Source organism: Aedes aegypti, chromosome 3 (assembly GCF_002204515.2).
Source record: "Aedes aegypti strain LVP_AGWG chromosome 3, AaegL5.0 Primary Assembly, whole genome shotgun sequence".
Taxonomy (NCBI): Eukaryota; Metazoa; Arthropoda; class Insecta; order Diptera; family Culicidae; genus Aedes; species Aedes aegypti.
Window position 1 is genome coordinate 44,879,871 of NC_035109.1, and position 24,017 is coordinate 44,903,887.

Here is a 24,017-nt window from a genome sequence, read left to right on the forward strand (position 1 = left end):
TTGATAGACTCACACTCAAAATCTCAATCAATAAGCTCTCCCGTGAGAGAAAACTCATTAGAGATCTACTTCGCAAATCTCACGCTTGAGATTTTGATGCACAATCAACTCAATCAACTCAAACTGTAAAAAATGATTCAGTCGCAAAACCTGGCAAAAACTCGTGAAACCCGAATGTTTTTGTTTATGTTAGAAAGGATTAACATAATTTTACCAGACTAACAAGAAATGATTGCCGTGTGTGAGTAAACTGTGGAAATATGAGACAATGAGTTAAAAAAGTGAGCCAACTCATCCATGATTTTTTGACTGCTGAGTTCCATGATTGACAACTCACGCATGAAAAATCTCATGCGTGAGTTGTGAGAAATTGAGTTTTTCACAACACTGGACATGCCTCGAGGATTCCATGGCTTAATCCGGGGATAATTCAACGGATTTAGCAAAAAAAATCCTTATAGTAGCTGCGATAGCACTCTTGATTGATTCAAAAATCCACAAAAGTTTATCTACGAATTCCACCAGGAAGTAAAAAAAAACCTTCAGTGATTTTCTAACGTTTGATTCTATTGCAATTGTGCCAAAAATTCAACCGAAAAGTTATAGAGAACTGTATTTAGATTTTCGTCTAGATTGTAGGAATTAATTTTTCTCCTAATTTTTTCTTGGGAACGTCCCAACTGCGACAGAGCCCACTTCTCAGTTAAGTGGTCAATGAGCACTTCCGCAGTTATTAACTGAGAGCTTTCTTTTCAAATTGACCAAATTGTTTTCGTATATCGTGTAGCAAGTACGAAGATTAGGCGGCATCCATTTATTACGTAACGCTTTTTGTATGAAAATTTTGGGTCGTAACGCTCGAGCCTACCCCCTCCCCTCCTCTCCGAGCGTTACGTAATTTGTGGATGCCGCCTTACTCGCTGGGAAGCCGAATTACCTTTACGAAAAGAATTTCGGTCGACAAAATCACGACTTTCAGTTAGGTCATGGCAAATAGCTGCGTTTACCACTACGGCTATTTGAGCCCCAAAAGATCCTCATCTAAGAATTGAATCTGAAATTATTCCAGGATTAGTTGGCCCAGAAAATGTCGTATTGCCGTCGTATTGGATGAGTAGTAGGCTAAAACCCCTTTCCAAAATCTCAGGTTTATATTGTTCATTTATATCTACATTATGAATGGTTTACATCAGAGGCGCGTCCACATTCAAAACCATGGGTAGGACAAACGTAAGCAAAATATTCATGTCCAAGGAAGTTCAGAAAATTTTCAAATTTATGGAATCCTTGACATAAAATTTGACGTCACTGTTTTCATATCAGTTATTACCTGATATGACTGAGACTGAGAAAGCTTCAAGATTATTTATATGATCAACTTCATAAGTGATTTTATATATTATAAAAATTCATATCCTTTTCGAACCAGTTTACTTTTGACGGACTTGACAAAAACTAGAACTAACTGCGAGACTCAACAGCTGATATTGTTCTATAATTTCCCTATGAAAACATAAAAATGCAGTGAATTTGTTTTTTTTCCTTTGTAATCTTGGCAGAGTTTTGCAATAAAGATTCGAAAGGTTTCTTAACAGAGCTTGCAACTGTTAGCGGATCTCTTGTAAGAGACCTATTGATGCATTTTTGACGGTAGGTCTCTAAAGTCCGTATTTTAATATTGCTGTTTGCGTTTGACGCGCAAATCCAGGCTAAGTGAGCTTCAAATGCGGTAACACAAAGTAGCCAAAGGATGCTTAGCAACCATGATGCACATCAACGCCAACCTAGCAAAGAAAATCAAATTTTGACTTCGCCTTCCTTGTTGAAAATCTTACCGCATTTGGTGTTCCCGCAGTTGATATTTGCATTTCAAACGCACACAGCAGTAAAAATGGTAGCTTAAGTCCCTTTCTTCCTTATTTTGCTTGCCGTGAATCCTGCTGCTAAATTTAACAGCTCTAGAAAAAAAATCAGAGACTATTACGCATCTGTTTCACATTTTTTTTTCTTTTCTTCAAGAAAGAGCTTCTCTAGAGATCCCTCCTTGCATATTTTGAACGGCTTCTTAAGAGATTCCTCCAGAAATCCCTCTTCAGATTCCCTCACTTATTCTACAAGGAAATTATCCATCGGTGTTTCAAGAGATGCTTAGAGGAATTATTTAATAATTTACTACATGGAATCCTCAAACACTTTGATGCTTCAGTAATTTATGGATTATGGTGAAAGTAATTCTCAGTAATAGCTCCAGCTATTTGTCGACTGTCACCTTTATGGATTTTCCTAGTTGTTTCCTTAGGAGATAGTTTACAAGAGTTTTTCCAAGAAGTCCAGAAAGGTTCATTCCAAAGATTTTGAAGCATTTTTCCTGGCATTTTCGTTTTATTTCCTACAATAACTCATCTACATTCACACAGGAATTGCTGTAGTAATACAAATTTTTTTCTACATATCCAAATATTTTTTTATGTAAAATCTTACTGAATATTTAGTAAAATTTCTTTATTTAGGATTTCACACCAGATAATACTTCTGTAATCATTTTAATAATTCTTCCGCTCTGTCCTATACAATTTTTTTTAGGAAACCCATCCAATAGTTTTCAAGGAATTCCTATAGGATAGCAACTAGCAGTTTGCTTAAGAATTCCTCAAAGATTTCCTCGATAGTCTAGAAGTTCTTAAACCCAACCTTGTGGGAGTTATTCAAGGGTTACTCGAGAACTCAATCAGGATTCATCAGACATTATATAGGGTTTTATATTTGAAATTCATCCCAAGTTATATGAAAAAATCTATTATTATGTGAAAAAAATCATGACACTTTCTTGGAAGCACCCCTGAAATAAAGCCGATTTTTTTAAGGTTTTAGAAAATTCTCAAAAGTTTCATCGAATAATTCCTGAAAGAATCTTAAAGCAATTTTGAACGACAACTTTGCGGAAAATGCCTGGATAAAACACTGTTTGAATTCTTGCAAATGTTCTTAACGAGAATCTTGGAGTTGGATGGTTGAATCATTGAATAAATTCTTGGATTACTTCTTTGAAAAAAAAAAATCTGAAGAATCTTTGGAAGAAGTCTTGATGAAACATCTGAGGTAATTATTGTAGCTATCTTTAGTAGATTTCCTCATTTCCTGAACCAAAATTCAAGGATCCTTAGAAATTCCATAAAAATCACGAAATAAACTCTTGGAGAAATCTTCGAGCAAATATTTCTTTTTGAATCAATTCCTGGAGCAAATAATGTAGAAATTCATACAGAAATACGAGTAGTAATACTTGTCGTAATGTTATGAGAAATTCCCGAAAAAGTATGTTTCAAATATTATCAGAGAAATATCTGATAAGAAATAATTTTATCTCCAGGTTCCTATTAGGTTTCTGTTTTGTTATCTTAGATTCTTATTAGTCGCTTTCTGATCTCTTTTTGATTCATGTTTGGTCTCTTTTTTTCAGGAAAGTTGTCTCTAAAGTTTCTATTCTCTATTTCTATTCTTAGTCGTCATTGGAAGATATGATGAATAATGATATCCACTCAATTTGATTTGCGATTCATAGCAATGGTATAAATTGGACATCACCGAATCTAGAAACTTTCGGGCAATAACTCTACTTTACAAACTAAATTTTATTGGTAAATGGTTCAACGTGCAGGAATTCCATCCAATATTTCGTTGGAGTTTCTCCAACAATTCTGCAAGCATTTCTAATATTTTCGACAAAAATTCTCCACAATATTCTCTCTTTTTATGAACCTAGGTAGCCGAAGCGGCTACTCAGCAAGACCAAGCTGAGTTTCGTGGGTTCGAATGCCGCCGGTTGGGGATCTTTTCGTAAAGGACATTTTCTCGACTTCCTTGGGCTTAAGTCTTCGTACCTTTCATGCGATAGATACATGCAAAACTGGCTAATTGGCAAAACAAGCTCTCGATTAATAACTGTCGAAGTGCGTTTAAGAACAGATGAGAACAAGGATTTGTCATATTTGGGATGTAACGTCAGAAAGAAGAATAGATGAAAAAATACTCTATTTTTAATGAATCATGGAAAATGAAAAACCTTATCATTTTCTAAGAATTCATCAAGAATGTCTTGCGGTAATGCAGAGAATTTCTTTGAAATGTGCTTCGGGAGTTCTGTAGGAATTGCTCAACAGAGCCTGCTTCTCAGCTTAATGTTCTAATGAGCACTTCCATAGTTATTAACTGAGAGCTTACTATGCCGATGACCATTTTTGCATGCGTATATCGTGTGGCAGGTACGAAGATACTCTATGCCCTGGGAAGTCGAGAAAATTTCCAACCCGAAAAGATCCTCGACCGGTGGGATTCGAACCCACGACCCTCAGCTTGGTCATGCTGAATAGCTGCGCGTTTACCGCTACGGCTATCTGGGCCCCTTTATATAGGGGAACTTACGTATTTTCGGCAGTCTAAGCCGATGTCGCGCTTCTTTTGTAATTTTCTCGCACATCAGCAGACACCGTTTTTGACATCAGCAGAGACCGTTTTTGTCTGTTTATATTTATGCGTTGCTCAATCCTCTATCGATTCGCACCGAGAGACTTATCAAAATGCTTTTGGAAACGTTTTGACAACGCTGCGAACATCTCTTGTCAGTGTGACTATTGTCGGCAGCCTCATTCTCTTCGGCAACTTTCCCATAAGAGCTGCTGGTAAATCTCTTCGGCAGCTCCAAATCAGCCACATTTTGAGGCGTGTTCATTTGAATTGATGACATCTCTGGCGATATTGTTTGTTTAGTCTCGGAAATCTCGTCAGCGGGAAGCGGGCAGAACAAAGAACCATCTGAATGTTTTCATTGATGTGGTTTGATTGAAAAATACTGTGTAATTGACGTTTGAAATTTGGTTGCCGATAATAGTCGAATGGTGCCGAAGCCGTAAGTCTCCCTAGATAGATAACTATATAGATACAAAAAATCATAGGATACCAATTAGAAATTGCAGAATGATGAATACTCGCATAACTTGTGATGTCGCCCTAAAAGCCATTGGTAACCGATTAAATGGCTTTTTATTTCTTAGCCATTCTAGCATTGTTGAATAACGAATAAATCCTTTCGATTGCTCGGTAACACCAAGCTACAAACTCGGTTACCAATGAGATTTAGGGCGAGATCACAAGTTATGCGAGAATACTTCCATTAGTTTTGCCTGAACTATTTCCGAATCGGTATAACCCATGTCTTTGTTTGAAATCCACGCTTAAACATTAGCGAGATACAGAACTAAAATCAAATCTACGGTAACCAGTAAAGCTAGCCTTAGAAAACTTAAAAAAATGCAGAAAAACATCACTTCTTGAAATTGGTTGAAACGTCTGCTAAGGCTTGTATACAGGCTGATTTATACATTTACAAATCCCTTGGTCCATCGTAGCTTATAACAAATCACTGGTGTGTTCACTAATTGTACAAAGTCCGTTTCCGGACGAGCAAACAGTTCTTTATCACTCATAATTAATAGTGAAGCGATCCTAAACATTTCATGAAAAACTGTTGACTTATGCTCAAAAACGACCAATTTGAATTTTGTATGTCAGACCCGTGGCCTACAGGTTAAACAATGTGCGGTGAAATTTTCTGACGAGTTTCCATCGAAATCTAGGAGAAATTTCCAACAATGTTTTGGAACACTTACTGGATAAATTTCTATAGCATATTCAACCTATTTCTATTGCAGATAGAATTATATAAGTTTTCTTCAAGAATTGGCCTAGAAAATTCATGTATTGCTCTAAATGTTATTAAATATGGGATTCACATGGCGTTCACCAGACATTTCTTCTAAATTTGTCGAATAAACCTTCAGGGCACCACTCGACGAAACCTATCGAAAATTCTTCCAAAACTTCTAACAAGTTTTATTTGAGTAAATCTTTGGATATTTTTTAAAGAATTGTATTGAGTATTGCGGTAGAATTTCAACAGAAAGGGACATTTCGACCAAAAGCTAAGTCTAAAATAAATCCAGGAATCATACCAGAAATTCATTAAAGATTCTGGAGAAATCATTAAAAACCACTGGTGGTAATTTCACGAAGCGTGTAAACCAACGCAAAACAAATATGACCGACTCTCGAACAAGCTTGGTGTGAGTAGTTTCGCACCCGCCTGCTCGGGAGAATATAGGAACAAAAAATAGCGCAAAGTTCGCGAACATTTACTCACGAGCATAGATGCATTTTGGACAGAACAAGCGCTTGGCTCTTGAACAGAACACAGTTTGCGATGTGTTCAGAACTTGAGTGAGTTGAAAAATTTCAATATGAATGGCATCTAGATTCAAAATTATCCAGATTTTTATGATTTTTTGCAAAGTATGTAATGAACTACAGCCAATGTAAACTTTGCTCAATGCTCATCAGCTCAATGACAATGACTAAAAACATGAACTTGAATAGATCATGAGAAAATGCATCTCTGCTCGCGAGTAATCGAGCAAGGTGTGATTTATTATGTTTTGAATGATAAATCAAACAATAAACTACCATTTTGTAGTCAAAACCCCTTGTAAACCAGAAATCTCGGAGGAGGAATAGCTTTGTTTTCCAAAAGTGCAATTGACTCTGAACAGCTTCGAACACGTCCACGCTTACTCGCGAGCGCGATAGATGCGAGTAAATCAGCCCTCTGATGCTCGCGAGCATTTTGTTCTGGTTTTCAGTTTCAGTTTCGGTTCAGTAGATATGTTTGCCTCTTTCCATCACTGTTGAAAACTCCTGCAATACTTGCAGGAAAAGTTCAAGAAAGTTATGATTCAGAAGAAAATAACGTTTTAACGCAGGCAGCCACCATTTTTTCACAAGACCTCTTCTAGTTTGAGAATCCGTGTCGATATTAATCATTGGTGATCTAGTTTCGAAGATATTCCGATGTTCCTTTCGGTCCTTCTCCATATAAAATGTCTTTGGCGGCCATTTTGTTTTTGGACAACTTACAATTGTTTTGGACAAAAAAAAATGTGTACTATACAATGCCAGGTGATGAGGAGCTACTCTGAAAACACCATACAAATTGGTGCAGAATTCTTGGAAAAATCTGAAAATTATGATATGAGGTTTTTTAGAGTTTGTAAGATCTTTATTTGTCCAGTGTGGTACTAGAAACATAAATCCTCATTACTCAAAGACGGCTGCACAAAATTTCTTCATTATACACGTGGGTTATGGTTACATGTCGGTATCCCAAGAAATTTTGGAATATCTTCGGATCCAGATGACCAATGATCAATATCGACACATATTCTAAAACTAGAAGAGTTTTTTTTAGTGGTAAAAAATGAAGCTGCCGGTAGAGGGGTTAATCGATTTACTAATTTCATAAAATAGTCATCCAGAAGATTCCCGAAAAAAATCTCAATGAATTTAGCCAGGGTTTTTTAGGGGTGTCTCCAGGAAAAGCTATTTTTTTAATTATTAGAATTTGTTGAAAGAATCCGGAAGTTATTTCTAAAACAAATCCTATGCCTACTAATCTGTAATGAAACATTTGTAGACTTTGCTAAGGAATTCTTGCAATTAACGGGTTTTTATGTTCGATGATGTCTGATGATTGAATGATACATTATTGAGTTTAAAAATAAAAATCATCATTTCGCAGATTTTGATTTGTTAGTTGTAGATAAATCCATACTCGAACAGTTGCAATTGTCTAAGCAACCTCGAAATAGTTTCGAAATCTGATGATCTCAAATATATAAAAAACAGAAGTGTATTTCATTAAAAAAAAAAAAAAAAACGAAAAATGTTCGAAGAGGTAAGGACTGTTCATTTTATAAAGTGGACACTTTGTTTATGCTATATCTTTTTTATTTATTGATAAAATCGTAATCGGTTTTCTGTGTATCGTTGACCTATTATTCTAAAATGCTATAAAAATATAAAATCTTTGAAAATGCTTTTGGTTGAAGAGCTAAATAGTTTTTCAAAAAACTCTTGTTTGTAAGTTTAACATTATTTTTCGCAAAACAAAAATCCTTATTTTTATGAACAAAGTGTATGTTTCTATCCTTTACTATTCTACTAAAGGTAAAGCTTTAAAAATATCAATAATATTCCACCATTCTATGACATTAGGTAACTTTAGTGATTTACCCATTTATGGCCAAATTTGCTGATACACCATCCTTTCACTCCCAGCAAAAGAGAACAGTAAAAAGCGTGTTCAAAACTAGTTTGGATTACTAAAGAAACTATATTAGTATAAACGAAAGCTAAATCGTGAGATTAAACCACAGTCTTAAGTATAAATTTTACTGTTTATGGTAGTTTTACTAAAAAGTCTCATACTTTTAAAATCATGTACGCATATTTATCGATCTACAGCAAATTGTAAACAGTTTTCTCCGAATTTTTCAATTGGTAATCTCAGAATAACATATTATGAAAATAATATGTGGAAAATAAAATCGATTTTATTACAGCAGTGTTGCCAATTTTGATGATTGTCAATGTACTTTGATAGGTCTTCTAAGAATAAAGCAATTGTGTTTCTGTTGTGCTTTGAATGTGACGTGGGGACTTACTAAGTAACTCTATGAAGGCGTAAGTTATTTTTCATATCAATACTATACTAGGACTTCCGTCAGGACATACTTTTACACAAAAAATTCTACTCATATCAATTCCCATCAAATTTAAAAAAAAATTCTTTAAAAATGTACGGGAAAATTGATTTTATTATATCTGTAAAATTGTTGCTCCAAAAATAACTTGATTTTTTCCATCAGGCTTCTGATTGATGATGCTTTCGAAGAACAAGCCTTTTTTGAAAATATAAAATATAAATTATCGAATTTTCCAGCCAATTTCTTACAATCATTGATTTTGATAACCTCAAAAAATCGACCGATCTAAACGTTGTTCCATATTCGTGTGAAATTTAATTATTTTGGAGAATTTTTATTATCACAACATTGTACAATACTAGTCGAACGATGTGCAAAAAAAACGATTGAAATTTCATTGATTAATAAGAAAGATACAGCATGCACAAGGTGTCCACTTTATAAAATGAACAGTCCTTATTTCAAGTTGCAAAAATCACAATGAATTTTCAGAGGTAATCTATATGACTTGGTCATAAATGCATTGAAAATTTCGTTGGGCACAATCCTTGAACTCCCTTTCTTGTACATACCCCTCATATGTTGCCGTATCCACTTCTTTTTGGGAGGCGCAGACGTCCGTCGGGAGTACTCGTCCGAATCCCTCCCGGGGCGATGTTGTTGTGCGGAAAGTGTTTTCAAGCTAAAGTCCTGCGGTTCATCAAGGTCAACATCGTCATCCTCATCATCCGGCAGCGGTGGCATATCGTCATCCATGTTATGGTCTTCCGGAACATCTCCGTCCACGTTGATGGGACTCTCGGACTGCGCTGGGCTGGCAGCTTGTTCAGGAGGCACTGAGGACGGTGGCGAGTACGAAGGCGAACCTTTGCCGCCTTGAGTCATGCAGATGCCGTAGTACTGATTGTTCATCAACGTCTTTGAGGCATTCTGCCGAAGTTTCGTGGGGGCTTTGGATGCGGGGTTCAATTCGGAAGGCACCACCGGAACCGCTGGGTAGTTGAAGTAGTTGTTGAGCTGCTGACCGTAAGCTGCAGCTGCCGAGGCAGACGATGCCGAATTGGTCGGGATGGGAAGATATGGCGCCACGCGATTGTTGTAGATCTTGACGGGGATCTTCGGGTGCGCAAAGTAGTACGGGGAGTAAGGTATGGTGTAGGGAGATGAGGATGGAGGCGTGTGGGATGTTCGCATCGTTAATCCGTTAGGGGGAGTCACGTTGCGAGCTTTGTATGAGGACGATGTTGATCGGAACTTGGATGGGGGGACGTAATTGGCCGACTGGGCAGAATCGTTATAACCTTTTCCGAGTACGGACAAAGAGGGATGACCAAGATAGGGCGGATAATCGCTGTTCAGGTTCACGTTGCTCATACTGAAGCAAATTCCGACGTCGGTGACCATGGTGTTCGTGTAGAAGGAAGTCCCTTGTACGGACAGGGGCGAATGCGTGACTTGCGGAGATGTCGATGTGGAGTAATTCCGAAATCCTGGCGGAGCAGGAGGTTGCTGCGAAGGGTAGTAATGCTGTAGATGTTGTTGAAGTTGCGGTTGCTGCTGCTGGTGTTGTTGATGCTTCGAAAGAATCGAGTAGGGAAAACATTTGTCCTTATCTCCACCACTTTCACAATTGAAGGCACTACGCCTATTATCGCTGTACATCGCAGACGCGAATCCGTTGTGTATTGTAATCACACTGCACTAATCTCACCGCGCCGTCAGAAACAGTCCCCGTGGCCTTTCGATATCACACGTTTCTATCACAGACACTTACTGGTTTCGACTGGCATTTTCTTCCATTCAAAAATATCACTGAAATCGAAGAAGCGCACTATCTACAGACTAAATAAGCCCGGGAATCTTCTGATATCTCTCTCCTGTGTGGAACTCGATCGCAAATAGGCACTTGGCTACCGGGTTGGGCAATGCATTGATACGCGAATTCTTCTATTCCCCTGAAACACACTAGACTAGAATATCACAATTTAGAGTCACTGGCAGCTCTTCGGCGATATAAGTTGAAACTGTTACAAAGTAACGGCGACGACGACGACGGCGACTATCGGTGCAAGTGGACAAATCCGTCCGAACGCGACGAAGAACAGCAGTTGACTGCTGGCCAAAGCCGACCAGAAACTTCCCAGCTTGAAGCTTTCGCCTCCGGGTCTCTATATGGGAAACCGAGAGCGCGAGAGTCGTGCAATTCTATCAGGAGCTAATCTACAATTCCGAACGCTGGTGGTGGCAACCGGTGCACAGTGGTTCGGTCTAGATTCAAATGTCGATCAAAACTTCGAACTCTGAAACTTTGTTCCAAAACTTTTATCTTTTCAGAGAATCCGGCCAGGATATTATCATTTTTAATTTTGAATTACGACAAGTATTGTCCAGGTATTTTTCAGAAATTTTATCAAAAACTGAATCTGGTATTTGTCCAATGCTTTCTTCGGGTATTACATAGAAGATTTCTGCATGAATTGATTTATTGATTCTTGACGGGATTTTTACAGATTTCCTTTATGAATTTAGTTCAAGCTTCAAGAATTCAACCTGGATGTTTTAAGGTGTAACCCTAGAAATTACTCCAAAGATTTCACAATAGGTTTCTATGAGGTTTCACAAATTTTTCAAGAAATTCTTATGCTTTCCACGAGTTTATCCACTGATTCTTCCAATGGTTTTGCTTGAATTTCGTCCAAGATTTCCGATTCGAACATCTTCATAATTCAAGCAGTAATTTCTCCAAAAAAATTCTCTAAGGATTCCTTAAGGAAGTCCTTTAGAAGATCTTTGGGAAATTTCCAAAGAAGTTCTTAAGTAATTTTGCCATATATTTTCAATTATCCTTTAGACTTCTTTAAAGAATTCTGGAGGTATTTCTAAAACAATTCCTATAGTAATCTGTAATGAAACTTTTGTAGAAATTGCAGATGAACTCCTCAACTCTTGAAGTTTTGTGGATATGTAGACAAATTGCTAGACTTACAGAGGAATTCGTGGTAGAGTTTTTTTTTTTATAGATTTTCGGGAATGATTCCATGTGGAGTTCTGGAGAAGGTCTTCAAACAAATCGTGGTTGAACTCATTTTCAGAGTAATCCCTATTGATATTAAAGGAGGTAGTTGCGTTAGTTTATTATTGTTATTGTTTTTTATTAACGAGGCTTTTGTAGTATTTGCTGCTGTGAATTCCTGGAATTTTTACTGATAAATTCCTGGAAGAGCTCTTCATAGATTTCCTGGGGTTATTCCAGGTGGAGTTCTTGAAAAGGTCCTTAAACAAGCCGTGGTTGAACTCATGAAGGAATTCTTGCGAAAATGGCTGAAAGAATAGCTATAAATTCAGTGTAGTAACTCTTTAAGAAGTTCTTGGAGGGTTTCAAGGGTTATGACTGCCACGATTTAAAACTATATATTCAGCCATTCCATGAAAAACCGATCTAGTGGGTCACCGAATTCCGTGAAAATTTGCTTTTTTGTTCCTTATCCGTAATAAGGATACACGTGTTTTTGGATTTTTTGATTAGGGTGATCATTTCCAAAATAGGGTGACTAGAAAAATCGCGATTTCGCAAAATTTGTATTTAAAAAAATATAACTTTTGAACCGTTTGACCATTTTTGTGATATTTTATATTTTTCTTGATAAGTCAAAATCTTTAGCTTTCATTCCGTCCAAGAAAATTGAAAATCGGTCAAACGGTTCAAAAGTTATATGTATTCTGTTTTATAAAAAAAATTCTGTTTTATAAAAAAATCCGGAAACTCTACTTTATATGAGAAATATTGCCCTCGAAATGTTTCAAAAGCTCCCAATTTGAAAGATGATTTTAATAAATATTTTCTATAGCAATGCATGAAAATTAACTATGCTCAACTAGTTTTGACATTTTTCTAACAGCTAGTGAGTTCAATTAATGATTTGACTATTCTCCTTGTATTTTAGTAGCTGTCCGGAATTCGAATCCAAGTGTCCAGGATATGAAGCAAAAGTGCGGTTGTGTGGTTGAATAGGAATCATGAAGAGGCCACACATTTTCATTTATTAAAGTTAATTCAAGATATGGAATCTAAATCAACCCACCACTCGAAATTTAGGTGTATGTAATACTTCACTTACTTCAGAAGCAAGATTTTTCTTGCATTTATTCATCAACGGCTTATATTTACAATGGCGGACTCCCTGAAAAGTTGTCACAGCCCGCTAAGGGTCCGCGGACCACTGGTTGGGAAGCTTTGCCTAAAGGCTTAAGAGCGAAACGTAGTTTATCACAGCTTTGTTATTATTTGGTTAGAATTGCATTGCGTAGGACACCTTCATACGTGATAAAAGTGATCTCTCGCAAACTTTCGCATTTACTACTTGAAAGCTCTTATTTTAAACTTTATTTAATTTATTTCATCTAATCACAGGCTATTATGGTTTTAGGGTACTTTTTGTAGCTTATATCATGGGTTCTAAACAGTTCCATTTTATGAGTTCATAGAAAACTTTTATATATCTACTAAATGTACTTCGTTCTTATTTTGGATTGTGCTGAATGAGGTTATATATATATTGGATTATATCTTTGGAACGAGATTCTCCTATTTCCCACGGATTAGCATAAGTGTCTCAGCCACCCCTTCATATAAATAAGAATTAATAATGAAAATTGACCTTGCTATCCAGTTCAACAGCATGCCGAGCAAGACTCAAGCTAGGACGGTGGCTATCTAAATGCATACATACACATAATTGAAAACTTTTATTCGACTCAGCTTCAAAGTACCTGTAAGCAACTTCTTTACTAAATAAGGTTTCTTCAAATTCATAAATTGATGGTGAATTATGAACCATATACAGTCAACTCTCCCTTACTCGATTTTGACGGGACCATCGAGTTAGGGAGGTATCGAGTTACAGAACACAAAACCAATGCAACTGCGATCAAAGGGACCATCGAGTTAGCCATGAAAACCAACTTTTACTATGGTTCTTCAACTCGATATCGAGATACGAAATATCGAGTAAGGGAGAGTTAACTGTACATAAATTTTCATGACAAATCATGTCTACGTTCCAGCCAGAGGACTATATAAAATTCAAAATCCAATTAATATGTTTCAAACTTTGGATTTAATCCACAAAAGTGTTTAGGAACCCTAGAAAAATACCACTGATCAATGAACAATACTTTCATTTTTCAAATTTTAGTCACTCTCGATCCACTGTGCGCCGCGTCGTCATATAGCAACCGTAGAATGGAAACGCTTGGTGGTTTATTAGCGACGACTGTGCGCTCCCTTCGTTAAAGCGGGATATGGCGAGAACGCGGACGGACGAAACTCACTTGGAATTGCATATTCGTCGTGCACCATAGAGCGCTTTATGTGTTCGATGGGGGTCGGTGGTGGTTGTTGCTCACCCATTTACAGTCTCGGTTGCCAGCGATCCGTCTCTGTCAATCATCGTGCGCGCTCACAAGTTCGTGAGTTGAAACGCTCAACGACTCAAACACTACCCGGGTGATGGGAAATAAGGGACCACGTACACCGGCTTTCCGGCTACATTTGCACAACAGGCGTGAGCGTTGTTGATACGCAATTCAAATCGGATCCTATCCTACACCTACCAGACATCATCAGATTCTGGTTCGCAAGGCGATGGAACAGGCTTTTCCCATCAAAATGCATTTGAAAACCTTTAGATTCAGAACCACTGGTAAAAAGCTTGATCAAATTTTGAGACATGCTTCTTTATTTGTTGTAGTTTTTCGAGTGATGGGAAATTATAGCTTTGGATCATTGTGTACAAAGTTATTCCAGACCATTTCTGGGTCTGGTAGGGGGGAAATCACTTAAACTTCCGTTAAGCACTGCTTTTATATTTTATACGTTAGGCCGACTGGGACATTTAGCCGAAAGAACAAAGAAAAAAATTCGCATTTCTGTTAATTTCGAAAAGTATCGGCATAATGACCCATTCGGCGTAATAATCTGTTCGGCCTAACGTACTTCGGCCTATTGACCTGACACCAACTCTACTTCAATCTGTACTAATACTCTTGCGTTCTGATCCAGGCCTGCCTAACCTTTTCGAATCTCGTGCCAAATCGCAGAACCAATATTTGTTTTTAAATGAACAAAAATCTTTGCATAAAATCTGACATAAGTCGATAAAACAAGTCAAATTCTTTCTAATTCTAAGTGCATAATGAAATTCAGGGAGCACCATTCCCGCAAGTTCAGTCGACTGGTGAACTTGACTGACGTGTTTTAGCGATTGCTACTCACATCAGATCCAGTGATCTCACTGACAAATTGTCGAATCGCACAGAAGCATTCGGAATTGCACGAAGAAGCGCATGAATTATTGGAAAAAATATGAAAATTATGCTTTTTAACAAATATCGCACACTCTACAAAATCTAAACAGGTGTTGATTATTATCTTTAGAGGGTATAGAGTCACGGTGTGACAGGTAGGTTCATTTTCAAATGCATCTTTGCGAGTTATGTGGCCTGTAATACGGCATGATTTTAAATTAATATCTCCTACAATAAGAAAACCAGAAGAAATACAACTGTGGTATATTTACCAAAGTTGTAGAATATAATAGTACCAAAAACTTTGTAGAACATAGTAGGCTGCTAAAATTTGTAAATAAATGACTTATGGGTGAAAAAATGATTTTCTTCATTTTTTCTATATAAAAAGTCAATTATCTCAGAAAGTATAAGAGATAGAGAAAAAGTTTGTTCTACAAAGTTTTTTTTGTATTAAAATATGCTACAACTTTGCTAAATATACCAAATTGCTATCTATTAACATAAAAAAAGTTGGCGTATAGGACACTATTGCGATTAGTGCAGAAAAAAAAATCCCTTTCGTACGAATTTTAGTACAACTAATTTCGAGACACTTCTGGGAAGCAACCTATAGGGATCGCAGCAGGCTTTGCGCGCGTGTGGCTGCTTTTCAAATTCGCTGTCATGTTTCATCTCGGGTCGCGGAAATTTCAAAAACGTTTCAAATGGCTGATAGTGCTATGCCACTCGGCAAAAATATGGAAGAAAAGTGTTGATTGTGTGTTGATTGCGCGAATTTACAGTTGTCCCCCGGGGTGTGAGGATCGTCGGCTTCGCGGTGCTCGTAGTCATCGGCGAATCACTAGAGGAAGTAGAGATACTTGCTACTGAAGCAGTAGACGTCGTGGAAGAATGGATGCGAGGGAAGAAGCTTGTGTTAGCCCATCACAAAACCGAAATTGTGATGATAAGCAACCGAAAGGCAGTGCAGAAGGCGAGAATCTCGGTTGGACAGTGTACCATCGAATCAAAGCGGGAAGTTAGACACCTGGGAGTGATGATCGATGATCGGCTGAACTTCAACAGCCATGTCGATTATGCATGTGAGAGGGCCGTGAAGGTGATATCAGCTCTATCCCGGATCATGCCCAACAACTCAGCGATCAGCAGCAGCAAGAAGCGACTACTGGCGAGCGTGTCGACGTCGGTACTCAGATACGCTGGCCCCGTGTGGGTGACAGCACTGCAGACGAAGAGGAACCGCTCTCGGCTGAACAGTACGTTCAGACTGATGGCCATGCGTGTGGCGAGCGCGTATCGTACGATCTCGTCGGAGGCAGTCTGTGTGATTGCAGGATTGATCCCTATAAGCCTTCAACTCGAAGAGGACAGCGAGTGCTACAGGGATCGACACACGCGGGGAATTCGGAAACGAGCCCAAGATGAATCTATGAGGAAATGGCAACAGCAGTGAGATAGCGCTGAGAACGGTAGATGGACCCACCGACTTATTCCGTGCCTGTCGATGTGGGTAAACAGAAAACACGGAGAAGTGAATTTCCACTTGACGCAGTTTTTGTCTGGTCATGGCTGTTTCAAGAAATACCTCAATAGGTTTGGACACGCAAGATCGCCGTTATGCACAGGGTGCGGCGATGTTGACAAAACCCCTGTACACGTGGTCTTCTAATGTCCGCGCTTCGAGCATGAGCGAGCCGAGATGACATCCGTCGTCGGTAATGACGTTAATGTGCACAATATCGTCCAACGAATGTGTGCCGACGAAGAGAAATGGGACGCGGTAAACAGGACAATCGTTCAGATGATGTCTCTTTTACAACGAAGATGGCGAGAGGAGCAGCGGCACTCAACACAGCGACAGCACATGGCTCTGAATCGTTGGGGCAGCCGGAATCGTCGGACCGACCTTGGCACTTGACAAGTCAGCCTGTTGAAGCGAGCATATGAAGGAGACCAACGGGCGCGACCGGAGTAGGCTAGATCCTCCGCCGGGGACTAGACCGAGTAGAGCGGGCGTAGCGTAATATCGGTAATAAGTCATCGAGGCGCCTGCAAACCGGAAGTCATCCTCCAACCGGAATTGCAGGACCGACCTCGGCACTTACCGACCAACATCGCGTCGGAGTAGGCTATGTCCTTCCGCCGGGGACTATTCTGAGTAGTCCGTTGAGAGTCACCGGCTTAAGTCGTCGGGGCACCAGTGAACCGGAAGCCATCCTCCAACCGGAATCGCTGGATCGACCTCGGCACTTCACCGGTCAGCAGCAGTGAAGCGGGAACAAACGCGTAACGTTAACGGTTTCAGGAGACATTCCTACGTCGGGAACTCTCCGCTGGAGTAGGCTAGCTCCACCGTCGGGGACTATGCCGAGTAGCGATCGTGACAACCACCAGTTTTGGGTCGTCGGGGCGCCAGTGAACCGGAAGCTACCCTCCAACCGGAATCGCTGGACCGACCTCGGCATCCAACTGGTCCATCCTGGAGAACTCGTGAATCGGCGAATTAGCAGCAGGCGCAAAAGTTGCGCAGGGCTCTGGCGAGATGCCAGCCCCAAACACGTCACAGCAGAGCAACGAAGCGTAGTAATGAAAGAAGCGGCAGTAGAAACATGGCCCTGGCGCGATGCCAGCACTACGAAGAGAGCAAGGAAAGTACAGGAGTGTAAGATGCACGTGAGTCACACGCAGGAAGCGAATTAATGAGCAGTGCAGTGGTTAGCACAATAGCCTCCCCCATGAAGTAATGCCAAGAGGCAGTTCCGGGGGGAATGGCTCGTGGGCGAAGGTGGATTTTAGTCGGTATAAAAGAGTCCGACACTCTGGCGCACGATGGACGAATTCGATATGACTAGCCTCCATATCGAACGTGAATCGCTGGGTTAGTTCGTAAATGTAATTTACCACCTTCTAAAAAAAAACACTTCTGGGAAGCAACCTATACTCTAAAACCACAAAATGACGTCGAAAAGTTCATGTCCGCGTAAACTTCTATCTGGACCACTGTGCAACGGAACGAATGGTCTGTGTTCACCGGACTACATGATAGTTTGGCCTTGTAAAGATAAGTCAACGGCTCCATCAATTCTTATTTTTCCGATACAATTTTGATAAAGATGTTTCATCAAATGGACAAGTTCCAACATAACAGCAAATAATGCTGATATTTTGTTATTTCGAATGGTTTGGGGACGCTTTTCTGAAACCAATAAAAAGCACATGGTCCGGTCTGACTAAAATGTAGAATGATTCGAGGCAAAAGTTCGCAGTAGGGTTATTTTCGGCTCACATAACAGAAACCGTGGCAACACTGCATGGGGTTGACACCTTATTAGGTCAGCTGTTCACAGATATAAAAATAAAAATAAATCAGAAGAGTACTACGGCATCATAAATAAAGTAGAGTTTTGAGCTGTTGTGAATTTTGGAAGTTTTAAGGTGAAGATGCATAAAATCCACAGCTCAAATGAACAAGTATGGATAACCAGATAACCACACTGAAAACTTTAGTGATCACACCACTAGGAAGTTCGTGCTTTTGAAAATGTAAGGTTAGGATCGATTCATATTCACCTTGAGGTTTCTGAAACACACTGCAATTTTAATCATCAACCTTTATATGCATGGTCTTTGTTCACAATTCGAACGAAAATATTTAAATTCCAAATAATAAAACACTGTTAAGGGGAAGTTTACCCAGCGATGCTCTGAAATAACTTTGGTCACAATGCGGCAAATATATGATTTTCCATCACTCATTCGCACATATTTAGTTGAGTAAACCACAAAGGTTTTTGAAAAATATTGGGATATGCTTAAGTACGAGAAATTTAAAATATTATTGTTATTCTAATAGGTTCATATACATTGTAATGATTTCTGTTTCCGAGTATATATTAAATTTCAGTGTTTATTTTGTGGAGATGAAATATTTTCGTTCAAGACATTTTTGTTAACATAAAAATAAAATTGATAGATACAGCAAAACCTCTTGAAACCTGTTCAGGATAGTTTGATGATCAATGCAAACCTTTACAAAAAAGGCAGTATAAATGTATTGAGCCCTAGCCGTGGAATTCTCCAATCTACAAGAGTGTTATTAGAACACTGGTTCTGTTACAGTTGGAACCAAACGAAAAACAAAATTTGGAGCGGTTGTGCATTTTATCATAATTTTCCAAATTCAGACATGTTTTTAAATATGGGCATGAACACTTTTTAAACTTTTTTTTTTTTCGCTGCAGTAAAATTATTGCAATTCCACTTCTAGCATCCACTGATTTCTCATTTTCATATTAAAATTTTTGCTCCACATTACATGTTGATGCACAGCGTCCATATATCGCCTAAGCTCCAAAACTAGGCCATTCTACATTGAAATCTTGTCCATCTAAGATCATATTCAGCTAGATCGTATTGTCTTTGGAATCAACTTTTCCACGCACCACCGTCCAGGACACGATCGATGTCGATGTCCATTGAACTGAATTTCAATGACTCTCACACCCATCGACACGTGACGTTCGGAATTTTCCATAACCTCGATAAAATCCACCCGTCTGTTCTTCAAATCTATTCAAAGCGACTTTCACAATCGTTGTGCCTATGGTACATATTGGTAACACATCCGGTGACCGTTACACTTTATTAGGTGGAGAAGTGTGTTTTTGATTGCAAAATGGCTTTCAAGGATTGGAAACAAATAATGAAACCAAAATGTCGCAACAGCAGGATATTATTTCATGGAAAAACCCTTACGGATTGCCCACCTTTGATCAGTTGGTGAAGGTATAGCTATGAAGATAGACTTCACTGAAGGAGGTTGGATTCATATACCGATATAGGAAAAAAAAGCTGCGGTTCCCGTTTAGGTGTAAAGCCAGCACGAAGAAAATGGCCAGCAGCGATCGGAAACTGACGACAGACTACTACAAGGTATTTGCAATTCTTCAACGTCTTCAATGCAGCAACAGCGGAAAATAAGGCCCCAAACCGGAACGCCCATCTGTCTGTGCATTTTTATTGCGGACTTTGATCCTCTTACGAGGAAAACATTCAGTTTATCTTGACTCTATGTGTTCTGTTAGTCTGTGTCATCTGCTTTTATGCATATTATGAAGTACAATGATGCAGCTTGTCCGGAAAGAAAGTTGATAATGTTTCTCAATCAAAACGAATTTCAGCCAAAACGGGAATCGAACCCATTGATTCCTAATTGACAATCCGACGCCTTTGCTCATTAGACTGATCGATCGATGTCTGTTAACAACCCCATATCGCTTAGCGCCTACTTTGATGCGCAGGTCAGCCAATACCGCAAAGAGGACAAACACTTTTGCTAAATACATAGTTTGTTATACATCGGGTCAGGGTCCATCTAACTTCAGTAACTAAATGGACGACAGATTCGACTTCGATGGGTGTCAATTTGCAATTCGAATTTGTCCTTTCTTCCAACACTCAAAACAAGTCAGCACTGCGCGAGATAGGTGATGATGTAGAATGTAGATCATGGAATCGTTGAACCATCAGTCGAATGGTCCCCCTTCAACTTTTTTTTTTGTATGGAAAATGAACATTTTCCAGCCTGTTGTCTTATTTTTTCGCAAGTCATCAGTTTTCTGAATGTACTTTGGAAGTGTATCAGAAGCATGATGACAGCGACTTTATTACCCTGAGAAGCATTTGGTTTTATTATGCTGTTTGAGACCTAATTTAAGTATTAAATCGGTTTTGAAATCAAAACAACAACATAAACATGACATATGGCATGAAAGCATTCTATCTTCTAATTCTTTTTCTTTTTTATGGCATTACGTCTCCACTGGGACAGAGCCTATTCTCAGCTTAGTTCAATGAGTACCTCCACAGTTATTACCTGAAGGCTTTCTTTGTCAGAGTTATTGTTTTTGCGACGATACCTTATGCTCAAAGAAGTCAAGGGAATTTCCATTACGAAAAGATCCTGGGCCGACCAGGAATCGAGCTCAGACACCATCAGCATGGAAATTTCATTCAGCAGCGAAAGTTATCACGGAGCTGAAGAAAGCATTTTATATCGTCATCATAGTTTTGCTTGAAGCATACCGGAATCATTTCAAAGCCATTTAAGTGCATTATACGGTTTGAAGAACCTTTTTGGATCCTGGAGAAGCATTCTGAAAAGTTTTTCAATCTAAGGGTGAGGAATCCTATAATTCAACTAGAATTGAATTCTGTCGAATCATAAAGTCTTACTTGGACAGGATTGTAAATAAAATTTCTTGCAGGTATTGGAAAACTCGTCAAAATTTAAGGTGAAACAGCTTGCAATCAAAATTCAATAATGTTCCAACATTTTGAACGCACAAATCTCGCGAAAGAAGCATCAAACTACAGTGAAATTTCTATTTTAGCTTTGTGCACTAGCAGAAAGCTTAAAATAAGAAGATTTACTTTGTACGTTCATTATTTCAGCAGATTTGTACCTTTGAAATCGTGAGTTGAGGCACAAGCCGGCCATTGTGCCTGCCATGTTTGGATTTCGTAATGTGTCACCTTAAGGTGAAGATGAATCGAAGTTAAACCTCAAATATTCTAGAGCACAAATCTGAAGAACCATACAATCGATCATGCTGAAAATTTAATCAATTGGTTACCACCAGCAATTGACCAATCCATAAAATTTTAAGTTTGAACTGATATTTGGTTCTCCAGATTTGTGCTCTTGAATATTTTATGTATGGCTACGATTAATCTTCACCTTAACAACAATAGCTTTCCAAAAAAGTTACAGTTTTGTACAATCTACTCTCCATAACTCGAAGGGACCATTGAGTTAGGGAGGTATCGACTTCAAGAGACCATCGAGGTAGCCATGAAACTTTTACTATGGTTCTCTAATTCGATATCAAGACAACGAATATCGAGTAAGGGAGAGTTGACTGTATAAGATGCTTTCATGATCATTTTTTATCGTTTAACTACTCTAATATAATTAAAATTCATAGTGTTCGAAGTTTTATGAGCATCCGAAGCTAAATCTATTCGAGATGTATTTTCTGATAACAATCCCTTAACTTGTAATTCTATCATTAACGGTCTGTAGAGTCTGTCATCGCTCCTCTCATCCAACAGTCATAAAGTACCTTCTCCCACTAACACAAACCTGAATAATAAACTCCGTCCCGTTCAAGAATAATTCGTTCATTGTTCCAAAGAGGAGAGCCTTATGCCCTCATTCCTACCATTCAAGTGCATCGGACGAAAATATGTGTACTAGTAGGTAGGTAGGTATAGTTGGTTTGTATGGAAAGCAGAAAAAATATCATTGAACAAAATTTAATGTGCGACCTGCAAATCATGGTTTGCGTTGTTGGTTGCATGCGCACAGTAGGCCTGTGTCATCCCCAAGCCTATTATCCAAGTGTGCGTGGGTTGATAGCACGTGCTCATCGGAGCCGGCCGTCTCCGATCGGAGTATTGTTTTGACTGCGTCGCTCTTCTTTCTGATCCGGAGTCTCTTCCACTCTCTTTTGGGGTTTTTATGCACGAGAGTATCATAGTGTTAGTATAAGATTCTTTAGATCAACGCAAATTTTATAGGGACATTTTTTTACAATCACTGCATTTATAAATCAGATCGTGTGTAAAAAGACAAAAGAGTTTTCTATCGTTGTGCGAAACTTACACAAAAGATTGTGTGATTGTTTGTATTATTTTTTTCAAGAATGTACTCTCTTCGGAAGTAAAGAGAGAGAGAGAAAATGGAAAATTTTAGCTTGTGTTTGTAAGAGAAAGAATGCTTACGCACACAGCCTAGCTCAGTGTTGGTGAGAGCGTAGATGTGAGAGAGAGAGAGAGTTGGTACAATGAGAGAATCCCTATGTGTATTGGTGCAACTCCAATTATGTGGGAAGTATTGCAATCGGAAAAGTACTGAAAACGGCCATAACACTCATTCACGACAACTTCACATCTGGCTTACACAGCAAACATCCAACGGTGCTTTGTGATGCAAATGTAGCGAGTGGAAATATGTCAAGCGTGTAATTTCATGGCTTGCTGTGAGTTGAACCCGAACAACGTTCAACAACTTTGAATAGGTTTGCTTGATCTGTTTAACGTTGCTGCTAACAGATGCCCCCTTCGCAAAGCTTTAGGTATTCTAATCTACTGTGACACTTACCTTTTACGTATCCTCCTGTGCTGTGGTTGCTGGCATTGCTGATGGTGCGTTTCCGCGATCCGCTGATGAGTGGGATGATGGGCGTCCCAGCACTCTGATGCCGCGGAGAGGACGTCGTCGAGGACACTACCGAAGATGCCGCCGCAGCCGATTGATTCGAGTTGGTCAGATAGGCGGTTGTACCCTGGGTCACCAGACCGGCCACTACGGCCGCTGTCGTAGATGTTGCACTGCTCGGCGACAGGATCCGCTTCGGGGACGACCCCACCACGGTCGATCCGTTGCTGATCAGGCCATTCTGACCGCTGGTACCGCTGGCCGTCAAGATCACCGTACCGTTACTGATCTTTCCGATCGGCGGGATGAAACGATTCTCACTTACACTAGTTGTCACACTGTTACCGTTGCTACTCGGTATAAAACTAATGGTATTACTATTGCTACTGCTGTTGTTCGTATGTACACTATTGTTGTTGCTACTGCTGGTGCCATTCTGTTGGTTGTTGCTCGTTGGGATGATCGACACTTCACTGCGCACTCTGTGCGGCGGTGGCTGCCGATGGTGGTGCTGTTCCTGCTGCTCGAGAAACTGAGCTGCCTGAAGTAACGCATCCAACCCGGTAAGCATCTTCAACGGGTCCCCGTCAAGATCGCTGCAATGAGAAACGATAAAGAAACACGAAGAACCGAATTAGTACCGATCGAAGAAGGCGGTGCAGACGTTCTCGGACTTTGCATCTAATTAATATTATAACGGTAGATGGTGATTTAGCGCCTCTCGCGACCCTGTTTCGCACACCTGCTCAAAGAATGCTACGTCGTGAGTTCGCTCTGCGCAGTCTTTGATCTGCTCGATGTGCGGATTGTGACTGACTGCTAGATCGGAGAAAGTTATGCGCAGACCTCCGAGACCCGCACTGGAATCGGATGTTGATCGTAGTGTTCACCAG

General features: G+C 39.3%; 1 protein-coding gene across 9 annotated transcripts in view; it reads right to left on the minus strand.

The window, feature by feature from the left end:
* Window positions 1–24,017, minus strand: part of LOC5568147 (mucin-5AC) — a 188,699-nt gene that overhangs the window by 72,080 nt on the left and 92,602 nt on the right. For 4 of the 9 annotated variants that reach the window (XM_021848622.1, XM_021848627.1, XM_021848624.1 and 1 more), the window contains one exon: window positions 23,068–23,720. In XM_021848622.1, the coding sequence (XP_021704314.1) occupies window positions 23,068–23,695 (628 nt within the window). In that variant the 5' untranslated portion in view covers window positions 23,696–23,720. Of the gene's footprint in view, window positions 1–9,166; window positions 10,719–23,067; window positions 23,721–23,798; window positions 23,818–23,866; window positions 23,989–24,017 lie in introns of those variants that run through there. The other 5 variants (XM_021848620.1, XM_021848619.1, XM_021848625.1 and 2 more) reach the window with 4 other exon arrangements.